Here is a 23,395-nt window from a genome sequence, read left to right on the forward strand (position 1 = left end):
TACCAAAAAAGAAGAATGCCTTCCTTTTTTGGCTTATGTAGCTTTTTTATTTGCAGTCATAATTTTAGAGATAAAAATATAATTAATGTATTTCAAAATTTTCTTTTTCCCACTCTTAAAAATACAAACTCTTTTCAGTTACTGCCTTTTAAATTCTGTTTTGATTGGCTCTTTATTTTAGTAGTGTAGGAAGGTTTATAAGAGAGAAACAGTCAATTTTATCATGGATTTAATGTTATTCTTTCTGTTTTAAGGTAAATCTTGATATTTTGAAAGTAAATATGTTTGTTTAAGTGTTTTATTTTTTTCTTAGGGTATAACACAGTAGTTCAAAATCTTCCATAGGGAGAACTTAGTTACTACTCAAATGGTAATGCTTCCTAAGCTATTTGTATTTAAGTTAATTAGTTTGGTAGGTTAAAAATACTGTAAAATCTAAATCTATAGACTTACTTTATTAAAAAAAATATTTAGTGTTTATTTATTTTTGAGAGAGAGAGAGAGTGTGTGAGCACAGGAGGGGCAGAGAGAGTGGGAGACACAGAATCTGAAGCAGGCTCCAGGTTCCTTCAGCATAGAATCCCATGCGGGGCTCAAACCCACAAACCATGAGATCATGACCTGAGCCAAAGTCAGACTTTGACTGAGTCATCCAGGCACCCCAACTTGCCATTAAAAAAAAAATTATTTATTTTGATAAAGAGAGTGGGGGAGGGGCAGAGAGAAGGGGGGAGAGAGAGAGAATCCCAAGTCGGTTCTGTCCTGACAGTGTGGAACTTGATGCGGGGATCAATCCCATGAACCATGAGATCATGACGTGAGCCAAATTCAAGAGTTGGACAATTAACTGACTGAACCACCCAGGCACAACGAAATCTATAGATTTACTTTCTTAATGTGCTTGTTTATTCCCTGGGACTTGAGAGAAAGGGGTGTAAAATGTTTTATGCAGTTGGTAGGCACCTAGTAAATGCTTTTAAAATGAACAAATGAATGAAGTTTTTTCCTGTTATTTTTATCCATCTTTAGGGTTTCTAGAATAATCTGTTTTCCTGCCTAAACTTATTTTTACTGTAGACTATAGACATAGTATTACTTACCAGTTTGTTTTTTCTCAGTTGTTGTATGCAAAAGAGAATCAGGCACATAAGACCACCCCTTTTTAATCCATAAATACTTTTTAGTCTCTATTAATCATTACTTTAGATGCTTAGATAATGACAAGGACTCACAATCATGTGAATAATTTTCTTTTCAGACATTATTTAAAATATGATATTTTGAAAGTTTCTTGAATTTTTCAGTATCAGAAATCTGGCAGTCTTTTTTTTTTTTTTTTTAATTTTTTTTAACATTTATTTATTATTGAGAGACAGAGAGACACAGAGTATGAGCAGGGGAGGGGTAGAGAGAGAGGGGAGACACAGAATCTGAAGCAGGCTCCAGGCTCTGAGCTGTGAGCACAGGCCCAACGTCGGACTTGAACTCACGAACCATGAGATCATGACCTGAGCTGAAGTCAATCACCTAACCAAATGAGCCACCCAGGCGCCCCTGGCAGTCTTCTTATACTTAATGAAACCTATCATAAAGAAATTGTTAATGGTGCCTTAAAAGGTGCTGGGTTTTTTTCTTGTTTGTTGTTGTTGTTTGTTTCTTTTTTAGAGAGAGGGAGAGGGACAGATGGGGAGAGAGAGAGAGAGAGAGAAAATCTTAAGCAGTCTCCATACCCAAGTGTGGAGCCTGATGTGAGACTCAATGTCACAACCATGAGATCATGACCTGAGCTGAAATAAAGGTCGCTTCACCAATTGAGCCACCCAGGTGCCCTGGTGCTGTATTTAGAAGGACATTGTTTCCTCTCATTAGAAGTAATAGAAAATGATAAAGTGCTATATATACTCTTTATGCCTAAGGTGCTGAAAATTACATCACAGAGAAAGTAACCTAGTATGAAGAATGTGCTGAGTTTCTATGAGCTACACATTCCAGTAAAAGTACGCATTCCAGCAAAAATACCTGGAAGCTGAAATAATTAATGCCTTTGCAGGTAATACATAGGTTGGTTAGATTGATTTAGGTCAGATTGTGGAGACAAATCAATCTGTTTCCTTTTGTATCACCTTTTATATGGCAAAGCTTGATTCATTGAAGTAAAACTGTAGATTAGGACATTACTTTTTTTATGTAAGTTTTCTTATCAGGTGATATATTTCTTAAAGCTGGGTAGACACTGTATTTGTTTTGCAATACATAATTTGGAGGGGGTTCATTTTTAATGAACTTTAAAGCATTCAAGTTCCACCATAGGCTAGCAACCATACACCAGATATAAAAAGTTAGTACATTTTTATAGTGACCCCTCGAACAAAAGAGGTGTCAAATTTAAAAGTAATGGGGTTGTACAACACAGAGAAACAGTAACCATTGGTATCAAGTATGAGTTTTTATTCACTGAAGTGATTCACCTTGCCGCTGTCTCTTCCATAGTAATCTAACTGAAGTTAAGAGTTGTATTAGTCAATGTAAAGTAGATCAGAAGTCCTCAGACTTTGTCTTGTATCAGTATCACCTGGAGAGCAACTTAAACTATAGATTGCTGGGCCCCAGGCTCAGTTTTTGATGCAGCCTTGATGGTAGGCCTGAGAATTTAAGTATCAAAGAAAACTATCCATAATTATCTGAAAACGTAATTAAAATTCTAAGTTTGTATATATTTAGAAGCTGGATTCTCTTCTTACTTAAATCAAAATAACACAATAGAAAGAAACAAATATGAGAATCTAGCAGTCACCTATTGAACCAGACATTAAAGAGGTTTGCAAAATGAAAGGAGTGCCACTCATCTCATTAATTTTTTTGTATTAGAAAATAGTTATTATTCATAAAAAATGTTAAAATGTTCACTTATTTTTAGATTAATATTTTTGGGAGGTCTCAGTTTTAATTTAAAATGCAGGAAATATCTATAGAAGTAGCCCAACTAAGGTTTATTTGGGGTCTTCAGTAATTTTTAAGAGCATAAAATTTTACACAAAAGAGTTTTAGAATTAATATCAAAGGCTGTTTTTTAGGTTTTTAAAAAAGTCTATAAAGGGTTTCTGTTCTGTTTTAGACATTAAAACAGTCCTGTAGAAGAAAAGAATATTGCAGGGAATAGATCCTTTATTGGCCTTAATAACTGTAGGAAAAATGAAAATGAAGATCATTTAAAAGTTTTTCTTTTTTTAAAAAAAATTTTTTTTGTAACGTTTATTTATTTTTGAGATAGAGAGAGAGACAGAGCATGAATGGGGGAAGGTCAGAGAGAGGGAGACACAGAATCTGAAACAGGCTCCAGGCTCTGAGCTGTCAGCACAGAGCCCGACGCGGGGTTCGAACTCATGGACCGTGAGATCATGACCTGAGCCGAAGTCGGCCGCCCAACCGACTGAGCCACCCAGGCGCCCCAAGTTTTTCTTGAATAGAAATGGACTATATAATCAGATATACTACATAGATATGTTTTGCCCCCCTTTCATTAGTTAGCTAAATTTTGTTCCTATCATCAGAAACCTAAGATCTTAACAGTTGAATCTGAAAAAATAAATTATATGAAATATTTAGCAGATAATTGGAATGTTTATACTGATCTTTACTTATGTATGTCTTATTTTCGTTACTCAAAAATGATTACTAAAAATATTTTATCATTACTGTGCTTTTAACTGTAAGTGAAAATAGCTCTAACCAAGTATATCATAAGGGCTTAACTAATAAGCATTGGGAACATTCGGAGTGTAGCTTAGGGAGCGTTTTTAATTCTAAAAATATAGGTTCCATTGTATCAGTAAATGGTTGTTCACTACCTTCTTTGTTTCTAGGTTTCATAGTAGGGCAACTTCAACATTCACATGAAGAAACATAAGAAAAATACAACATTCACATAAGAAATAAAAGGCATTCTGTGGAAAAATAGTAAAATGTCAGGTGTATGCCAAGAAACTGAAGACTGGGAAACTTATTATCGAGTAGAGTGGCAGGGAAGAGTATTTGAATTGGGGAATTGTGTGGGATTTAAAAAAAAAAATTGAGTTTGGATTATAGGGAACAGAAGAAAATTGTCCAATAGAAGGTATAAGCAGAGTTGTGAAAAAAATGGAGTAAGTACAATTTTGAGATTGGTCATATGTAATTATTGTATAGACAAAAGGGAAATTAAAAAAAAACTGCTATAAAATACAGTTCATTTCAGCAATATCTTTTGTCTTTAATCCAAGAACTACAAATACTTTGAACCACAATTTTAGAAATAAGTTCGTGTCACTTATTCAAATAACAAGAAAATTTAATTAGCACATCTTATTCCCTTTGTATTGCAAGTCAGGGACAAAAGGTGGTATTTGCAATCAACAAACATTCAGTTTGTTTTATGTACACTTTACCTCTTGATTGTTTAAGATTAATAAATTTGTTAATAGATTTGAATAAGCCCATACTTCCTGAATTTCTTAAACATTTTTTTAAAAATTTCATGAAGTGCATTTATAAAATCATTGTAAGTTTCATTTTAGATATTAACTTTAAAAGAGCCGCTCCCTTTGGTATCTGCAAGGATGAATTTTCTTAAAACATTAATAGCTTCTTTTCAAAATACATGACTCTTTGAACTTGCAAAGCATAATAATGGTTTCATTGTTAGATACTGAATCTTTTATACCTTATAATTAAGCAGTAATCCTATTCTTTGAGAGTTTTCTTACAAGAAAGATAGAAATATACTCTCCATTTGCAAGCAGTGATGCATAGCCCACACTGGACTTCCAGTAATGCCTGTGGTGAGACAGAGAAAAGTGGGGCTAGGTTTCTTATTAAAGGATGGAGCCCATTAAATAAACCACGTGTGATGGCTGATACAGTTTGATACTAGGATAGCATGACTTATTTAAGATCAGTTTGAATCAAAGAGGGTCAGATAGGTTATCTGCTCAAGTGCTAAGTATCATTAGAAATTATATTGGTAACAGAACAAAACAGCATTAAAAAAATTTTTTTTTAATGTTTACTTATTTTTGGGAGAGAGAGACAGAGAGTGTGAGCAGGGGAGGGGCCGAGAGAGCACGAGACACAGAATCTGAAGCAGGCTCCAGGCTCTGAGCTGACAACACAGAACTTGATGCAGGGCTCAAACTCATGGACCACGAGGTTATGACCTAAACCGAAGTCAGACCCTTAACCGACTGAGCCACCCAGGCGCCCTGAACAAAACATTATTTAAATAATTAAACAAAACCAAGGAAAGCTTATCTGTACCTATAATGTAAGTTTTTCATCTCTTTACCTTTTGAGGGGTACTGGTATTTGTCTAACAAGGTAGAAAACAAATGGGAGCTCCAGAGTGAGAGGGAAGCACAGAATGAAGTGCTTAGCTTAGCTACAGGGAATACACATTTAGTTTAGGGAAATGGAATCCTTAAGAGAAGTTGATCAGGACTTTTTACCAAATAATGGAAAATTGAATGATAGCCTGCTTCCTTGGACCTTAAGCATTAAGAAATGATGCTTTGCCAGTAAATACTACAATCATCAAACTCCTTGTTCTAAAAGTACTTTCTCATCTTTTTGGAATCATGAACTTCCCTTGGGGATTTGGTGAGGTCTATGGCTTTCCCCCCAAAATTAATTTTATTGTAGTTAGGGACCTCTGAAATCCATTTTGGAATTCTGAAATGGTGTTTTCCAATCGTGAGTAATACACAGAACTGTTTTAAATAGAAGTAAAACGCATTGTGCTGAGTTTATAATCTTAAATATGTACAAGGTAAAGCTGATACTAACTTCTTGTGTGTCTACTCTTCTATACTGTAAAATAAAAATAACTTTATAAATTAAATCATGTTACAAACTAGCAAAATGCAATTCAACAACATTAATGACAGATGAAATAATATTGTAACTAAATGTCACTTGCAGTATGAATATGGTGCAGATAGTATAGTGTGAGTTTGAGTTCAGAGCACTGTAAATATATCTCATGTGAATGTTCTGAAACTACTTTTCTCTACTTGAACTACTTTATAACCTTCATTATTTCAGCATGCTGTTAGGTAATTTGAAGATATAACCAATTCTGCTTGTCTTAGTGTTAGCCTGAAAAAGTTAAAGTAGCCTTGTGTTTAATACCAACCCAACCAAAAAGTGAAATCACAGGATAGTACTAAGTAGTAAGGTAGCATCTAGGTGATCCAGACTCAGCCTGTATTAATTTTGTTGTAGATCTTAATGGAAATGAAAATACAAAAATTTTAAACAAAACAATTTCCCATAAGAACTATCATTTCCAGAAAAAAATTTCTTGCAATAGCAATGTTATTAAAAGGTGCCTAAGCTATAAATGTGAAGTTGAGGTGTCATTGGTTAAGTAAATGCAAAATAGCTACACTGAGTCCTTCTGCATGCTAGGGCATTATCCTAGGTTTCAGTACTATGCAAAAATAAATAAAGCACAATTCTTAATTATAAGACTCCTAATGGTTCAGTAAGAGTTAACTTTGGGGAGAAAGATAAGTGAAGAAATAATTTCATTATACTCTTAGCTGAAGTGTTTTGAAGTAGGAGCCTCACTAGTAACTACTTACGAATCCTTGTTTAGTAAGCCCTGGGTGTGAGCTTGAGGAACCAATTCGCTAAACTGTTACTTTGTTATTTTGGAGAGAGCAAACCCTTTTCCAATTCTCTATAGGTTCCTTGCTCTCTCTATCTAATTATAATTCCTTCTCCTCTCACCTCCCCCATCTGTCATTTACTATACTAGATACACGCATTTTTTTTGTGAGATTTTCATCATTTCTTCAATTTGAACGGAACATTTTAAGTGTGGTATAAGCTTGAAAAACAAAGACAAGGAGATGATGTGGAGAAATGGAAAACTGGTTTTCAGTGCAATAGTTACATTGTTAATGGGTAGTTTTTCTATAGGCAGGTGATGATAGTGTTTAAACCTTCCAATACTTGTTTTGTGAGCAATCATGAGTAAGCTGTTGTTTCTTTTTATATATGAAGTCCATATCCCAAATGTAGTACATTGTCTGCTGTCTACTCCAGTTAATTTTCAGTGTAGTTTTTTTACTGATGCGTGAAAATAACACCAGTGTCTACTTTGAATTTTACATAAGCTTAATATCAGTATTGCCTTTAATCTGGACTTATTATTATCATTATCATTATTATTATTACCTGGTCTTGGCAAATCCGAAGTTCTCTCTCATTTTCAAAGTTGTATAGGATTTCCCGCTTAATGTATTATTTAGTTTTTCATTGTAAGAACGATGCCTGAGATGAGTTGCAAATAAGATTGCTTATCCCTTTAATATTTAATTTTACTAATCCCTGGCAGTAGTGATCTCAGGTATAAGGAACATATAAATACCAATTCAGTATATTTTAAATGTCTTTGAAGTGGTACTTATTAATATTTCTTTTTGAGCAGTGTTTAGTATTTTACATTTTTTAAAAAAGTGGTATTCAAAGTATTTAAGATAAACATTTGTATGCGCCTTTAGGAGACATGGTCATTAGATATCATATAGCTTGATTTAGTTTTATGTTCAGACTAAAATGTTTTTTTTCCTCTGAGGGACATAGCTTCTTAAATGAGACAAGGCTACAGATGTAATCATTCTTGACTTAAATGGGTTTTTTTATTTTGCTTGACCCTGTCATCTGTAGCTTAGTTGGAAATAATAATAATGACAGGAGACATTTAGACTGTTTACTGTGTATCAGGTACTATTTTAAGATAACATATCTTTATCTCTTTTTAATTCTGTCTTATGAGGTAATCAACAGTATTAACCTATTGTGCAGTTTAGAAAGTGAGGATTAAAACATTAAGTGGCTTTGTCTGGGTCACATACCTCATCAAGTGAGACGTGAAGGTGTCAGTCGTACTAAGGGGCAGTTATACCACTGACTCAGAAGGCCTGCCAGTGTGTCACTGTTCACCTGGGATTTCATTGCCACACCCAGAGTCAGTTCTATGCCCATCATTGCCTTAAATTTCCAACAGTGACCTAATGATGGAGTATAACATTCACAGATAACAGTAATAATGCACAGAGAAAGAGGTAGGGGGTTTAGCTAATATGTTAATGGATAGAATTGATGTATAAAAATACTTTGCAGGATGGCAAAAGTATGCTCAAACTCAGTACATGTACTTGAAGAAGGAAAGTTTTTGTCTGCTCCCCTTGAGGGGTAGGGGGAACCTAAGCTTCCCAAATGCATGATGGAGGATAGGTTTTCACATAAAACAGGTCATATAATGTATCACAAGACAAACAAGAGTGGGAAGATTACACTAGGAAGATTTTAGGTTGTTGTTTTTTTAAATGAATTCATCCCTTCATTCAAGAGTGAGTGCCTAGTGTGCCAGAAACTATTCTAAGGCATGGGTAGAGTGATGTACGAAACGGCATAAATCCCTGCCTTGGTGGAGCTTGGGTTGTAGGATCCACGCGGCTACTCTGTGTTAAAATGTATGCTTCTTTTACACCTACTTGTAAGTCACAAAATGCTTATGAATTCGGTGGTGAATCCTTCTCTAAAGTGAATGATCAATCACATTTTTACATGTTTAGTCTGTGGGCTTTGGCGACTCATGGAGAATTTGTCTTCATGGGCACTGCAGCTGTATTCAGTTCTTGGTAGACATAAATACTGTGGTTTGTTCCTAGTTTGCAGCTAATGAGTGACATGGATTAGTTGAAAATGGTTTAGAAGAAGCGAAGAATATAATTTGCAGTTTGGGGGATTTTTTTTTTTTGTGAAGGGAATAGTGAAAAGTTGTTAAAGGATTCGTTTCAGAAATACTTACAAGTGAAAAGTTAAAGGATTCGTTTCAGAAATACTTAAAAGAAATGGTCTTCCGCTGTATGAATGGAGTTTGTGTAAACTTCAGGGTGAGAAATTTGCTGCAGGACACTAATTTCTGCTAGTACCTTAAGTTATGTAGCCTTTGATTGTCTTTGATTCTGGAGATCTTGAAGTAGAATATAGATTAATATTACTATGATATTATTTTAACTGAAGTTTCATTTGAATAACTGCGTTACAGTGAACTGCAGTATGCTCTTAAGGCCACACCTGAGCCTGGCTGTAGAGGATTCAACAGTTGAATAGACTTCATCATGACTTAGTATTCGTTGTGAAGAGACACTGCACATACGATAATATGACATATTCCCTTCTCAGTTTTTAAAGATAACAAATGAGTTTCTTATCAACATCCAGGCAAACTCTTCCACATAGACTTTGGATATATTTTGGGTCGGGATCCAAAGCCTCTTCCTCCTCCAATGAAGCTGAATAAAGAAATGGTAGAAGGAATGGGGGGCACCCAGAGTGAGCAGTACCAAGAGTTTCGTAAACAGTGTTACACGGCTTTCCTCCACCTTCGAAGGTAAGTTGATTTGCTTGGCATAAAGAATTTAGATAAATTCATTTCATAGAGTAAGAAAAGGGGTTTTTCCAATGTATACATTCTTTCACATCACTCTCTCTCAGAATGACACAGACAAATGTATTTAAAAATTTTTTTTTGTTTTACATTTATTTATTTTTGAGAGACAGAGCACAAGTGGGGGAGGGGCAGAGAGAGAATGAGACACAGAATCAGAAGCGGGCTCCAGGCTCTGAGCTGTCAGCGCACAACCCGATTGCAGGGCTCCGGGGCTCGAAGTCACAAACTGTGAGATGACCTGAGCGGAATTCAGACACCCCACCGACTGAGCCACCCAGGTGCCCTGGTATTTCTTAATATACGTTTGATGTCTGTTTTGGGAAACAGTCTGATAGCAAGAGAAAGAAGACTCTCCTGCTTTCCTACTAAATACTCGATTGCTAAATCCACCAAACAAGAAGCTGACATTACACAAGATTAGGCAAATATGGAAGCTTCAAAATCAGTGGGTTAATATCATTTTAATAAAATATACTGTGTTCTTTGACAGTGCTGGAATAGAGAAAAAATTAAGAAGCTTCATAACCATTCACATCTCCCTGAAGCCAGTCTGGAAGGATTATAATCACGATATTGAGTTGTTTAACTTCTCCCAAGCTCACTTCCCACTTTTTTATCAAAGAATGAAGCATTTAGCTTATTTAAAGTGATATTAATCCATTCATTTTTATTCTTTAGCAACTTTGTCAGCCTTGGTTTTGGTTGCTCTTCAGGAGCATTCAGAAGTTTGTTAAATGATGGAGTAATAAATGTTACACATGATTTTGTCTCCTTTTAACACCTCATCAGTCATTTTGCTGAAGGAAAAAGGTTGATTTTTCTCTATACCTTCTTTCTTCTCCAATGCCATTCCATCTCTGCTTTCTTCATCCTGGTTTACTTAGAACTTGTAACATCATATATCATCAGGAAAAAAGTAAATTAAGTCAGGTTAGTTAAATTTAGGACATGGCTCTGATGGTTAGTCAAAAATGACGGGATCATTTGACTCTAAATCCATTTTCAACTTAACTTTGCAAAAATGAATATTCTTAGTCCAATGAAAACTCCCAGCCCAGGAGACCTACTACCTTCTTTCACCTCTTCCAGATGAAATTATAACCAGTAGACAGTGAGCTGCCTATGCACATGGGTTCTGTCTTATTTGTCTTTATAACCTGTTACTCATATGGTTAGAACGTAAGACTCCCAGTGTATGGTTATTAAATGAATTTCTGCTTCTTATCTGGGTTGAGACCATGTTCCTGGACGATGTTGATGCAGTTGGTCCTAAGAGAGTGGCTGTACACTATTAATTAGATTGCATCTTGGCAGTGACTCATTAGGCCTTCATTGTTAACTCAGTCTGTACCATGTGTCACAAACTCTGATGTGCATTTTACAAACAGTCACACTATTTATCCTTTAGGTGGCAGAGTGACTCAGTTTTGCTTTCAGAAATGCTAAAACAATAATGGAAGATGGGTGCTCTGTGATTTGTCTGGTGATGCAGAAACACTTTCGGAGAGATGAAAGTTCCACTTTAATATCTTGGGATTTTTAATTTAAAATAGTCCAAGCCTCCTAAAAGCTAGATGGAACCATGGCATTCTCGGTAAGGAGGCAGACAATGATATGAAATGATAACTAGAGAAATGTCAGGGGTGCTCTGTCTTACTGAAAGCAGAAGGAAAACAATGTGCTTTATAAACTGTCATTGATAATGGATTAGTAGCAATTCAGTAGAATGGAAAAAACAGAGGCAGGTTATTAATGTGGAGCCAAAGTTAACTTTTATCACTGCTAAGAAAAATCACAGAGTAATCTAAATAATTTTATGTTAAGTTATGAAAACTTTTATTTTTTATTTGTTTTTAAATGTCACTATACTTTGGTTAAGATCAGCTGGACCCTAATATTTGGATCAACATTTATTTTTTAATGTTGTATTTTGGAATATGGTTCTGTTAGTAAAAATTTTTCTTTATGACATGAGAATTAACCTGATAGTTGAGTCAGTTTGGAGCTAAGGTTACTTGACACTTTTATTATTAGGGTTTGGTTTCATGGTTTTTGTTAATTGTTGCTCATTTCCTGCAACAAGAAACCATTACTAATATTTGACCACATAAGTAGAGCAGTCTGTTTTGAACTAAGTTGTGAATGCTTACAACTGTATAGATGTTAGAACACATTTTATGGTGTTATGATTTTCATGTAACAAAATATATTATTATCTTTTACTAAATAATACCTATTAATTACATGCATTCCTATTTTTAATATTAAAGGTTTTCACTGAAAAATTTAGACCATCTTTGTATGACCTTATATTTTTTCTTGATACTGGTTTTAAAGATTTCTAGTAACCTTTAAATCTATTTTCTGGGTAGGATATTGAATGACTACTCAGAATGTATACTTTCTGTTTGGGGTCGCTCACCCTATCTTAAATGGAAAATGCAGGTTCATAGCAGCAGGTGTAAAAGTTAAGGTTGTGACAGATGTTCTACAAAATAATTGAATGTTTAAGCTTCTTATAGACTATTCCTTATTTACATTTTGTTTCCTTTTGCTACAATAATAGAAGCATGGGTGGTTAACTTAAAACCAACAGATAATCCAGAAAACATTAATATTTGCCTTTTTAAAAAGAAACACACATATGTTTCCACAAAAACAAACATTTTAACATGGATCCTGGCTATCCATTAGAATTGCCTGGGGGAACTTTAGGGGGAAAATAGTTTGGGGGCCCATCTGATTTACTTGGTATGGGATTGGGCTCAGGCATTAATATTTTTAAAAAGCTCCCAGGTGAATCTAGTGGGCAGCCAGTTTTGAGAACCTCTAAAATATTACTCTGAATTTACCCTGAGATTCCCTTATGACAAGATGGGAAAAAACTGTATGGTCAACAAAGGAGAGTAAAAGTAATTGAGGGTTCATAGAAAGAGCATATTTTATTCATGACATAATACATAGCAGGTGGCTGTACTCTGCTGATGCCATGGTCCTTGCAGCCCTCTCAAGTGGATCTTCTTTATTTCCATGTCCTACATATTGTAGAGCTTAGAGAAGGGCTTGGTGCCCCCCTTGCTCCCTGCTGCAACTTCCAAATGATTTCTTTCCTTGCTTTCTTAAGGAAGAAAAGCATAGACACACACACTGGGAGATCACACCAATAGGTATCCTCCCCATTGCTAAAAGTCAGGTGTCTGTCTGTCATGCTCTATTCCTTGAAAACTTGTATTGTCTACTTCAAGACTACTGCTGTGACTTCCACATTCACATAAGTGGCCCAGCCATGACCTGACCTCTGAGTGTCTTGTCCTCTTCATGTAGAACCAGCCTTGTCTACTGCCTCTCATGAATAACATTAATTTACCCCTCCAAAATCTCAATCACCAGCTTTCCACTCTGACCAACATCGTCTATCCTTGCAGCTCATTTTTGGATTATACTCCTTCCTGGAAGACTTCAACCTCACTGATAATGTCCAGTCACCATTACACCATATAAAATTACACCATACTAAATCTGCCTTATATTCTCACTTTTCTCTTTTCCCCACTGAATTTTATGCCCTCAAGCTATAATCACTGCCCTTCTCTCTAAACTTTCTTACACATTTTTATCCAGTCCAATAACCTCACCTGCTGACACTTCATCTCTAATCACAACTCTGTTCCTTCCTGTCTCATGTGTACAGTGCAACAGCTGTACGTTACTGAAGAAACTTCCAACAGCCATGGTGTTCTCACCATTGGTTTTAAGTAGCGGTTCTCAGCCAGACCTGTTTTACACTCCCCTTTTCCCCAAAGCACATTTCACAATGTCTGGAGACAGTTTTGGTTGTCACAACTAGGTGAGAACCTCCGGCGTCTGTCTGGTGGGGAGAAGTCTGGGATAGTCCTAGACATTGTACTTCTGCCCTAGTTCTTTACTCTTTCACGCCCATTTGCTTTAAAAAAGTCTATCTTGGTGCCTGGGTGGCTCAGTTGGTTAAGCGTCTGACTTCGGCTCAGGTCATGATCTCACGGTTCGTGGGTTCGAGTCCGTATCGGGCTCTGTGCTGACAGCTCAGAGCCTGGGACCTGTTTTGGATTCTGTGTCTCCCTCTCTCTCTCTCTGACCCTCTCCCACTCATACTCTCGTCTCTCTCTGTCTCAAAAATAAACATTAAAAAAAAATTTAAAAAAAAGTCTTTCTCAATGTCTCCACTAACCTTCCTTTTCTTCCTTCAGTGTAAGACTTCCAGATGTACCCTATCAAAACTAATTTTATCGAGATAAACTGTCACCTATACCAAATCTAGTGGCCACTTTGCTTTCTTGCCACTTGACACAGTTGAGCACCCCTTTGTTCCTGAAAACCTTTTTTCGATTTGGTATAACCCGCTCCTCTGTTTTCTTTTTGCCTTGCTGACCACTTCTGCTTCTTTCCTGATTTCTTCCCTCTTCTGTCTGACCTTTACATATTAAACTGTCTAGAATTAAGTTCTGGATCATTTTTCCCCCTAAACTCCTTTTCAGTATTTTCATCCAGACCCGTGGCTTTAGTTAGGAACCAAATGCTGGTGTTTTGAACTAATACCATCAGCCCTGATATCCCCCCTGAGTTCTCTGACTGCCTACTTGATGTCTTGACTAAGAGTCTGGTAGGCATTTCAAACTCAATATGTCTAAAACAGAATATTACTGATCCTCAGCCCCAAATCCTGCTCTTTGTTCATTCTGTCTTATTTTGGTGAATAGTAGTTTCCCATTGCTTAGGCTGAATCCTTAGTAACATTCAGTTCCTCTGCCCCCTCTCCCTTGCTCGTTGAAACCATCAGCAAGTGTCATCCACTCCATCTCCAAAGTACATCCAGACAACATCCATATTGTTTCTTTTCTACCTGGACATCTGTGAAATAGTTTCCCTACCTCCATTCTTAGTCCCTACGAGATGGCCAGTGAGAGCTTTTATTCATTTATTTTTATTTTCTTTTTGAGAGAGGGGGAGAGAGAGAGAGCGAGCAGGGGAGAAGAGCAGAGAGAGAGAGAGAGAGAGAGAGAGAAAGAATTCTAAGCACCCTCCATGCTTAGTACAGAGCCTGACACAGGGCTCGATCCCACAACCCTGAGATAATGACCTGAGCCAAAATCAAGATTTGGAAACTCAACTGACTAAGTCACCCAGGTACCTCTAGGGATATTCTTGACAGGAGAAGAAGCTGAAAAATTCTAACACACTGCTGTTTTTTCTTTCTTTCCCACTCTCTAGGTATTCTAACCTGATATTGAACTTGTTTTCCTTGATGGTGGATGCAAACATTCCAGATATTGCTCTTGAACCAGATAAAACTGTGAAAAAGGTAACTTTTATGTTTTCTACTTTTTATATATAAAAGATGTTAAGGTTTTAATAACCCATTTCCCCTTGATGTCCCTGGCTCTAGACTCTTAAGTAACATAAATTAAGAAAAAGAGCTATTGTATAATTATTTTTTACCTTCCAGAACACAACAGCCTCTTAGGTCCATGCAGCCAGCTCTGTTCATACCCACAGTCACATGACTAGGTCATTGCATCTACAGAGAAAGATTACTGCTGCAACCATTGCTCTTTTTTTTAGAAAGTTGTAGCTCTCCTTTAATAGTCCTGATACGATATCTGATGCCTGGCACTCACAGGCTATACACGCTAAGGATCAGAGACAAAATATTATAATCCTGTCTGGGACAAGCCATTCTATATCCTTCCCATCCATACCTTGGTTACCAGAGTTTTTTTCCATGTCAACAAAGTAGAGACATCCCCTTTAACTCAGCTTCCAAAGAGAAGAAAAAAGGGTAGTTGTCATGTAGGTGAACAGTGATTCAGACTTGCCTTACCATGAATTCTTTGTTTCTTGTTTTTGTTTTTGTTTTTTAACATTTATTTATTTTTGAGACACAGAACATGGGGGAGGGGCAGAAAGAGAGGGAGACACAGAATCTGAAGTAGGCTCCAGGCTCTGAGCTGTCAGCACAGAGCCAGATGTGGGGCTCAAACTCAACAAACCGCGAGATCATAACCTGAGCTGAAGTCAGACGCTTAACCAACTGAGCCATCCAGGTGCCCCTGTTTTACCATGAATTCTAACAAGAGATGGGAGGAAGGGCAACAGATTTGAAGATTTTTATCTGAATTAGCTTCTGATTCTCTGATTCAGCGGGCGTGTTGGGGGTGGTGTATATGAAGTGCTTTTTTTTTATATCCAGAGAATAACGTAAGATCGCCTTCAATATCAGTATGATAATCATTATTGAACTTGAAAGAAAGATAGTAAAACTTTTTACCTTGCAGAAGTATACAGTTACTCAAGGACAGTAGCAGTCTCTGAGATGGAGTCTCTGTGGTGGTTGAAAATAATAATTGGAACCAAAAAGCTCTAAGTTCTGACATAACCGACTCCGAACCAACTCCAGATTCCTCTGGATTGAACATTGTCTTAGTCTATTTGGGCTGCTGTAAGAAAGTACTAGAGACTAGACGGCTTATAAACAACAGAGAAACAAATTTCTTATAGTTTTGGAATCAGGAAGTCCGAGATCAGGGTGTTTGTATGGTCAGGTGAGAGCCCTCTTTGGGTTGACTTTTTGTTATATCTTCATCTGGCAAAAAATGTTAGGGAGCTCTGTGGGATCTCTAAGAGCACCAATCCCATTCATAAGGGTCCCATGTTCATGATCTAAGTGCCTCCCCAAAGCTCTACCCTAATATCTTCACATCGGGCATTAGTATTTCAACATGGATTTGGAGGAGACACAAATATTCAGACAATTGCAAACATAAATGAGAATCCCTTTTACTTGGTTTTATAAGTCTGTCACAAACAGTGAGGGGTTTTAATGTAAATATTGTTCAGTCTTTTAAGTAAATTATCCTCTTATTAAAACTGCATTTATTATTGTATCCCCAAGCACTGTTTCAATAAACACCCTTTTCCCCTTAGGAAATAGACTACTTATCACACTGGTTTTTGGCGTGGCTTATTTTTGTCATTTATTTTTTATTTATGGACTAAACCTGGTCATCAAGAAAAGTAATTGGTTGATGAAAATTTAAAATTTCCTTGACTATAATTGATGGGTGCACTAGATTCCAAATACTATTATTTTTTTGTTTTTGTTTTTGTTTTTTGCATTGATATATTCAGGATTTGTTTTGCTGTGTATTTTAAATCCATTTATCTCTGGTTATATATTCACTTTTCCCTAACTTCACTTGTGTTCAGAAGTCAAATTATGAAAATTCTCTAACGGTGTTTGTCAAACTGAGTCTTCCAGTTTCTTCTGCCAATTAAGTTATGTCGTTCTTGTTCTTATTAGATCTTCTATTTCTCTTTTAGAAAGTCATGATTTTACTGTATAAGGTCAGTGACCTTTTGTTAACAGTTGTCTTTGCGGCCCTATCTTTTAACACAGAAGTAACTTATTTTGTGAAGAAAAAAATGCATGTATGTATTAGTTGTTTGCCTTTAGATGGATACTCCTTAGCTGTTTTCTGATTTCAATTAAGTGAACCTTGAAAAAAATGTATTTCACCAAATATCTCCTCAAAAGGGTATTTCATAAAAGGTTTTCTTTGCTTTCTGCTCTTTTATTAAGAATATGAAGTAATTATTTGCAACATACACTTGACATTAAAGTCCTGATAATGTTGTAAACTTATGCTGGAATAGGCTAAAATTTATGTTTCATATATTTCATTTTTTAAGAAATGTAAATATTTGGGGCGCCTGGGTGGCTGAGTCGGTTGAGTGTCCGACTTTGGCTCAGGTCATGATCTCAGCTTGTGGGTTCGAGCCCCATGTCGGGTTCTCTGCTGTCAGCACAGAGCCTGCTTTGGATCTTCTGCACCACCCCCCTCCCCGCCCCTTCCCAGCTCATGCTATCTTTCTCTCTCTCAAAAAATAAATAAACATTAAACAGAAAAAGTGTAGATTTTTATACCTTGTTGGAATAACAATTGCTAACATTACTTCGAAGTCTTACCACTTGGAACATTTTTGTGTTGGCCTCATGAATAGAAGCCAACTAGGGAAATAGAGTGTAGCAATTTGAAGCTGAGAGAAGGAGAGATTAGTTAAATTATTAGAGTAATCCTAACAAAGTACAACAATATTTTCCTGTCTCCTTAACTTAATTTAGTATATATCAGTTTTGTTTTAATTTTTGAAATTGAATACTTATAGATGGGATACATAATATTTTTGTTGATGAGATTTGTTCATTTCTTATAAAACCCAATTGCCCAAAAAATGTGAGATGGAATCACAATGATTTAAACACATGGTCATCAATCACAGACATCAGTTAAGTATCTGGTAGTAGTAGGTTAGTGTGCCAGTCTTTGCTATATGCTGTGGGAAGCTTGCACAGAAGTTGCTTTAATCCTTTTAATAATTTAGGACAAAGTTATCCAAGTAGTCTAGTAAAAATAATGCATATTGATAAATGCAAACTGTTGTAGTGCTAATATAACCAAAGCATAATGGATAGACTAATTTTCAAAAATGAGCAAACAGATCATACTGGTTTTTTCTTTCAATAAATTTTATATGAACTACTTAAATCATAAAGAATACAGATGCTCATGTAACAAACACCCAGTAATCACCATCTGTATTTAAACATTTTGCCCTATTTGCTTTAAATCCTCTTTTATTAATGGATCAAAACAGTCATTAGTGTTGAACTGCACCCTACCTGCCTTCCTCTAGTCTAAGGGTGATTATTCTCCTACATTTACCTTTATCCTTCTCATGAATATTTTTTCTACTTCATTCATTCACTCAACAGTATTTATTGAGCTATTTAGATTTACTATGTCTCAAGCACTATCTTATTGTTTGAGTTATAGTAATAATAAAATAAAATTTCTTGCCTTCAATGAGCTTACCTTCTAATAAGGGAAACAGGAAAGAAACAGGATAAAGTAAGTTAAAATATGTAACATATTAATAGTGATTAGTGTTTAGAGAAAAAATAAAAGTGAGGGGAAAATGAAATGTTGAGTTGGCATTGATTTTGAAAATTTTAGGATTTGTGGCCAGGAAGGGCCTCACCAGTTAGGTTTGTCAGCTCTTTCTGAATAAATTAAAAGGTATTTTATGAACCTGTGGTATGGAAATAAGATTTCTTAGCTCTCTCCGACTAGATTGTCCTAGTGAATAAAAGGAAGTTAAGATATTTGAGATAAAAGAAAGACCTGTGTATTCAGAAACTGATGTAACATTGTATGTTGACTGTACTTCAATTAAAAAAAAAACAAAACAAAACTATCTTTCCTAGCAAATTACTCACTTTGTTACCAGGGAGAGTGTGTTGAAAAAAGGCAATTGCCTATCTACAGGGAGTTTTGAATTTTCTTAGCTTTTCGATACAGGTGAGTCTCTATTTAGAAAAAAAAAAAAGAAAGAAAGAGAAATAGAATAGTTTAATGGATAAACATCACCACTTAGCAGTGCTTTTTCATTTGTGTTTTTCTTTAAATGAGTAATAAATCTTTTAAATTGTGGTAATGAGTTTATTCAAAGGAATTTAACAAGATAATACTGTTTTGTGTTGAAGAATAAAGGGATATGTTCTTTCTCTAAATTGATCTTTGACTAATCTGTAAAACAAAAAAAATTATATACATATATATTTGTATGTATACATATTTGTATGTATACACATATTTATAATGAATATGTGTATGTATAATTGAAAATCTACAAATTGAAGATCTGTTTCGAATGACCTGTAAAATTAAATTTCCTTGGTGCCTACAAGTTATGTTTATTAAAGCATATAAGCCATAATATCCACTCTTAGGGAGTTTTGGTAATGTAGGTGTCATTTTTCTTTAGCAGTCTTGTGTCCTATCACAAACAATTATAGCATTGATTCTCTTTTAGCAGTAGTTGGATGGGGGTTTCAGTTTTTATCATTTTTCTTTTTAATTACTCTTTATTTTAAATTCTGGTTTTTATTCAATTAAGGGATTTTTTTTATTATTCTAATGCAGTTCAGGTAATCAAATGAACTCAGCAAGGAAATACTGTTTAGATTAAAACTCTTTTTTTCACCTTGATGAATGAAAAGTGTTCCTTTGTTGTAATAACTTTTGTGATTGAATAATTATTACAAGGAAAATTTTTTTATTCTAATAATTTAAATAAAAAATTTTAATAGGAAGTGTCTGCTTTTATTATTTTAATGAAAGTTACTCTTATTTCAGAGATGCTAAACACTAAATTGTTTTAAGCAAAAGTATTTATTAACGAATGCTAAATTAGTTTCGCAATGATGTGTTTTGAGCTTTCAGAGACAAAGGGTAAAGATTAAGTATAAATGATATCTATGTGCTCCTTATGAAAGACAAAATAGTTTAAATTTATTTTCTTAATGTTTATTTTTTAAAAGAAAGAGTATACAGAGTATGAGTGGAGAAGGGGAAGAGAGAGAGGGAGACAGAATCTGAAGCAGGCTTCAGGCTCTGAGCTGTCAGCACAGAGCCCCACACAGGCCTTGAACCCATGAACCATGAGATCATGACCTGAGCTGAAGCTGGACGCTTAACCAGCTGAGCCACCCAGTCGCCCCCAAAGACAATATAGGTTAGTCTAGAAATGTGTGTTGTGTGGGGAATAGCTCTACACCCCTGAGAGTGTGGATGCAAGAAGAGTGTACATCAAAAGGTCATTGAAGACAAACTCAATATTTAGTACTAATTGGAATGTTAGAGACTGTGTTTGTGCATGTTTGTGTGCATGCACACATATAAATAGAGCTTACGTATACAATCTGAAGAGCAAAGAGAATATAGCTTGAAGAAAATGATTAGAATCTTAAGGACCTAGGGGACAATACCAAGTAGGCCGGTCAGTATATGTGATACCAAATCAACCATTTATATGCAGTTAACCTTAACTTCATTGTTATAAAAGATTATTTTTTCATATTTGGTAAATAACATCTTTTTATGCCAAATATATATATTCTGTTTGTGTTGCAAGCGCATATACAAGCATTTAAGTTTTGATCAATTGGCTGAAGTTCTGATTCTTCTGATCTGTAGTTTTTTGATGCTTTTAAAAATAGTTCCAGACCTGTCAGACACCTTTCTAAGTCAAGGAAAATAAAGGATTAAATTCAAAGAAGAGATATGCCATTAATTGGGATTCAGAAATAGGAGAGCTAGTTCATTCAAGATAGACTTTCAGAGGCACCTGGGTGGCTCAGTCAGTTGAGCATCCTACTTCAGCTCAGGTCATATGAGTCATACGAGCCATACTTCAGCTCAGGTCATACGAGTTTGAGCCCCGAGTCGGGCTTTGTGCTGACAACACAGAGCCTGGAGCCTTCTTCGGATTCTGTGTCTCCCCCTCGCTCTCTGCCCCTACCCTGCTCATGCCCTGTCTCTCTCAAAAATAAACGTAAAAAAAAAAAAAAAAATTAAAAACAAGAAAACCCAGACCTTTAGATGTCCCTCTGCCGAATCGTCCTTCACTCTTTATGCCCACCTCTCTTGTACTTCCCAGCCTGAAGCTGCAGAGCTGTTGGGTCATTTGGTATACCTCCGATCTAGCAAAGAGATGAGCACCATTCCACGGCCATGGTTGTTGTACTGTGTCCTTCTTCATTTTTCTGGTAGTTAAATTCTATACTTAACAATAAATACTAAATACGACCATTTTTTATCTGCTTGGAAACATCATTTTCTCCTTGCCTGCTTTTTCCAAAGTATATATGGATCACTTATAAGAGGAGAAAGGAGTAGAGTATAATGCTTATAAGCATTATCTCCACTTATAAGAGGAGAAAGGAGTAGAGTATAATCTCGTGCAGTGGCATGAGATTGTCTGGAAGTGTGAGACCCCTGCCATCAGTTAAGGGTCTTTGGGTTGGCTTCATAAATTCTCTGTGCCTCAGTTTCTGCATCTTCTAGATGGAAATACTATTCTACTTCACTGCTATCTCAGAGTCAGGCGAAATCTTGATGTGAAGTGTTTTACACAAAGTGGTCATCAATAACATTGACTTTTATTTTTTAGGAACCATTCTCATATGTTTCTACTAATTTTTCTAGTGCTTCTTGTTATTGGGAATCAACTGGAACTATAAATATGAAACAAAGAAATTTCTGTCACTGGAAATTACAGACCAACTGAAGTAGTTCTTTGCAGAGGTATAAGGAATTGCTATAGGAAGGGAGACATTTTTGGAAGATCTACTTCAGTTGATTTTGCCGGTGACTAACATAGTTTCTGTTCTACTATAGGCAGTGAAACAGTGGGGGAGAATATTATTATCATCTCACCTTGGTATAACCATTTAATAATGAACAACAGGGATAAAGTGAAGGAGATTATTTATTAATAAATATGTCACATTTTAAATCTTACACAGTAGTTCTAGCTTCAAAATGTGAAAAAATAAAGCACCCTTTTGAGTTAAAAGAACAGTTTTTTTATTTTTAATTTGCAGGGCCTAAGATCATGTTTACTATTTAGTTTTTCTTTTTTTAAAAATATAATTTATTGTTAAATTGGCTTCCATACAACACCCAGTGCTTATCCCAACAAGTGCCCTCCTCAATGCCCATCACCTACTTTCTCCTCTTCCCCACCCCCCATCAACCCTCAGTTTGCTCTCTGTATTTAAGAGTCCCGTGTGGTTTGCTTTCCTCCCTCTCTGTTTGTAACTTGGTTCCCCCCTTCCCTTCCCCCATGGTCTTCTGTTAAGTTTCTCAAGATACACTGACTTATTTTACTTAGCATAATACTCTCCCGTTCCATCCATGTTGCTGCAAATGGCAGGATTTAATTCTTTCTCATTGCCAAGTAGTATTCCATTGTGTATATAAACCACATCTTTATCTATTCATCAGTTGATGGACATTTACGCTTTTTCCATAATTTGGCTATTGTTGAAAGCACTGCTATAAACATTGGGGTACCTGTGTCCCTATGCATCAGCACTCCTGTATTCCTTGGGTAAATTCCTAGTATTGCTATTGCTGGGTCATAGGGTAGTTCTATTTTTAATTTTTTGAGGAACCTCCACACTGAGGTTGCATTCAGAGCAGCTGTACCAGTTTGCATTCCCACCGACAGTGCAAGAGGGTTCCCATTTCTCCACATCCTCGCCAGCATCTACAGTCTCCTGATTTGTTCATTTTAGCCACTCTGACTGGTGTGAGGTGGTATCTCAAGTGTGGCTTTCATTTGTATTTCCCTGATTATGAGTGACATTGAGCATCATTTCATGTGTCTGTTGGCCATCTGGATGTCTTCTTTGGAAAAGTGTCTGTTCATGCCTTCTACCCATTTTTTATCTGGGTTATTTGCTTTTTGGGTGTTGAGCTTGATAAGTTCTTTATAGATTTTGGACACTAGCCTTTTATCAGATATGTCATTTGCAAATATCTTTTCTCATTATGTCGGTTACCTTTTAGTTATGTTGATTGTTTCCTTTGCAATGCAGAAGCTTTTTATCTTCATGAGGTCCCAATAGTTCATTTTTGCTTTTAATTCCTTTGCCTTTGGAGATGTAACAAGTAAGAAATCCCTGCAGCTGAGGTCAAAGAGGTTGCAGCCTGCTTTCTCCTAGGGTTTTGATGGTTTCCTGTTTCACATTCAGGTCTTTCATCCATTTTGAGTTTGTTTTTGTGTATGGTGTAAGAAAGTGGTCTAGTTTCATTCTCTTGCATGTTCCTGTCCAGTTCTCCCAGCACCATTTGTTAAAGAGACTGTCTTTGGGGCGCTTGGGTGGCTCAGTCGGTTGAGCGCCCGACTTCGCCTCAGGTCATGATCTCACAGTTCGTGAGTTCAAGCCCTGCATCGTGCTCTGTGCTGACAGCTCAGAGCCTGGAGCCTGCCTCGGATTCTGCGTCTCCCTCT

General features: G+C 36.1%; 1 protein-coding gene across 1 annotated transcript in view; it reads left to right on the forward strand.

The window, feature by feature from the left end:
* PIK3C3 (phosphatidylinositol 3-kinase catalytic subunit type 3) overlaps positions 1-23,395 on the forward strand; it is a 142,123-nt gene that overhangs the window by 108,119 nt on the left and 10,609 nt on the right. The window contains exons 22-23 of the mRNA XM_027068875.2: positions 9,271-9,439; positions 14,747-14,837. Coding sequence (XP_026924676.1) covers positions 9,271-9,439; positions 14,747-14,837 — 260 coding nt within the window. The remainder of the gene's footprint in view (positions 1-9,270; positions 9,440-14,746; positions 14,838-23,395) is intronic.

The sequence above is a fragment of the Acinonyx jubatus genome, chromosome D3, assembly GCF_027475565.1.
Source record: "Acinonyx jubatus isolate Ajub_Pintada_27869175 chromosome D3, VMU_Ajub_asm_v1.0, whole genome shotgun sequence".
Lineage (NCBI taxonomy): Eukaryota > Metazoa > Chordata > Mammalia > Carnivora > Felidae > Acinonyx > Acinonyx jubatus.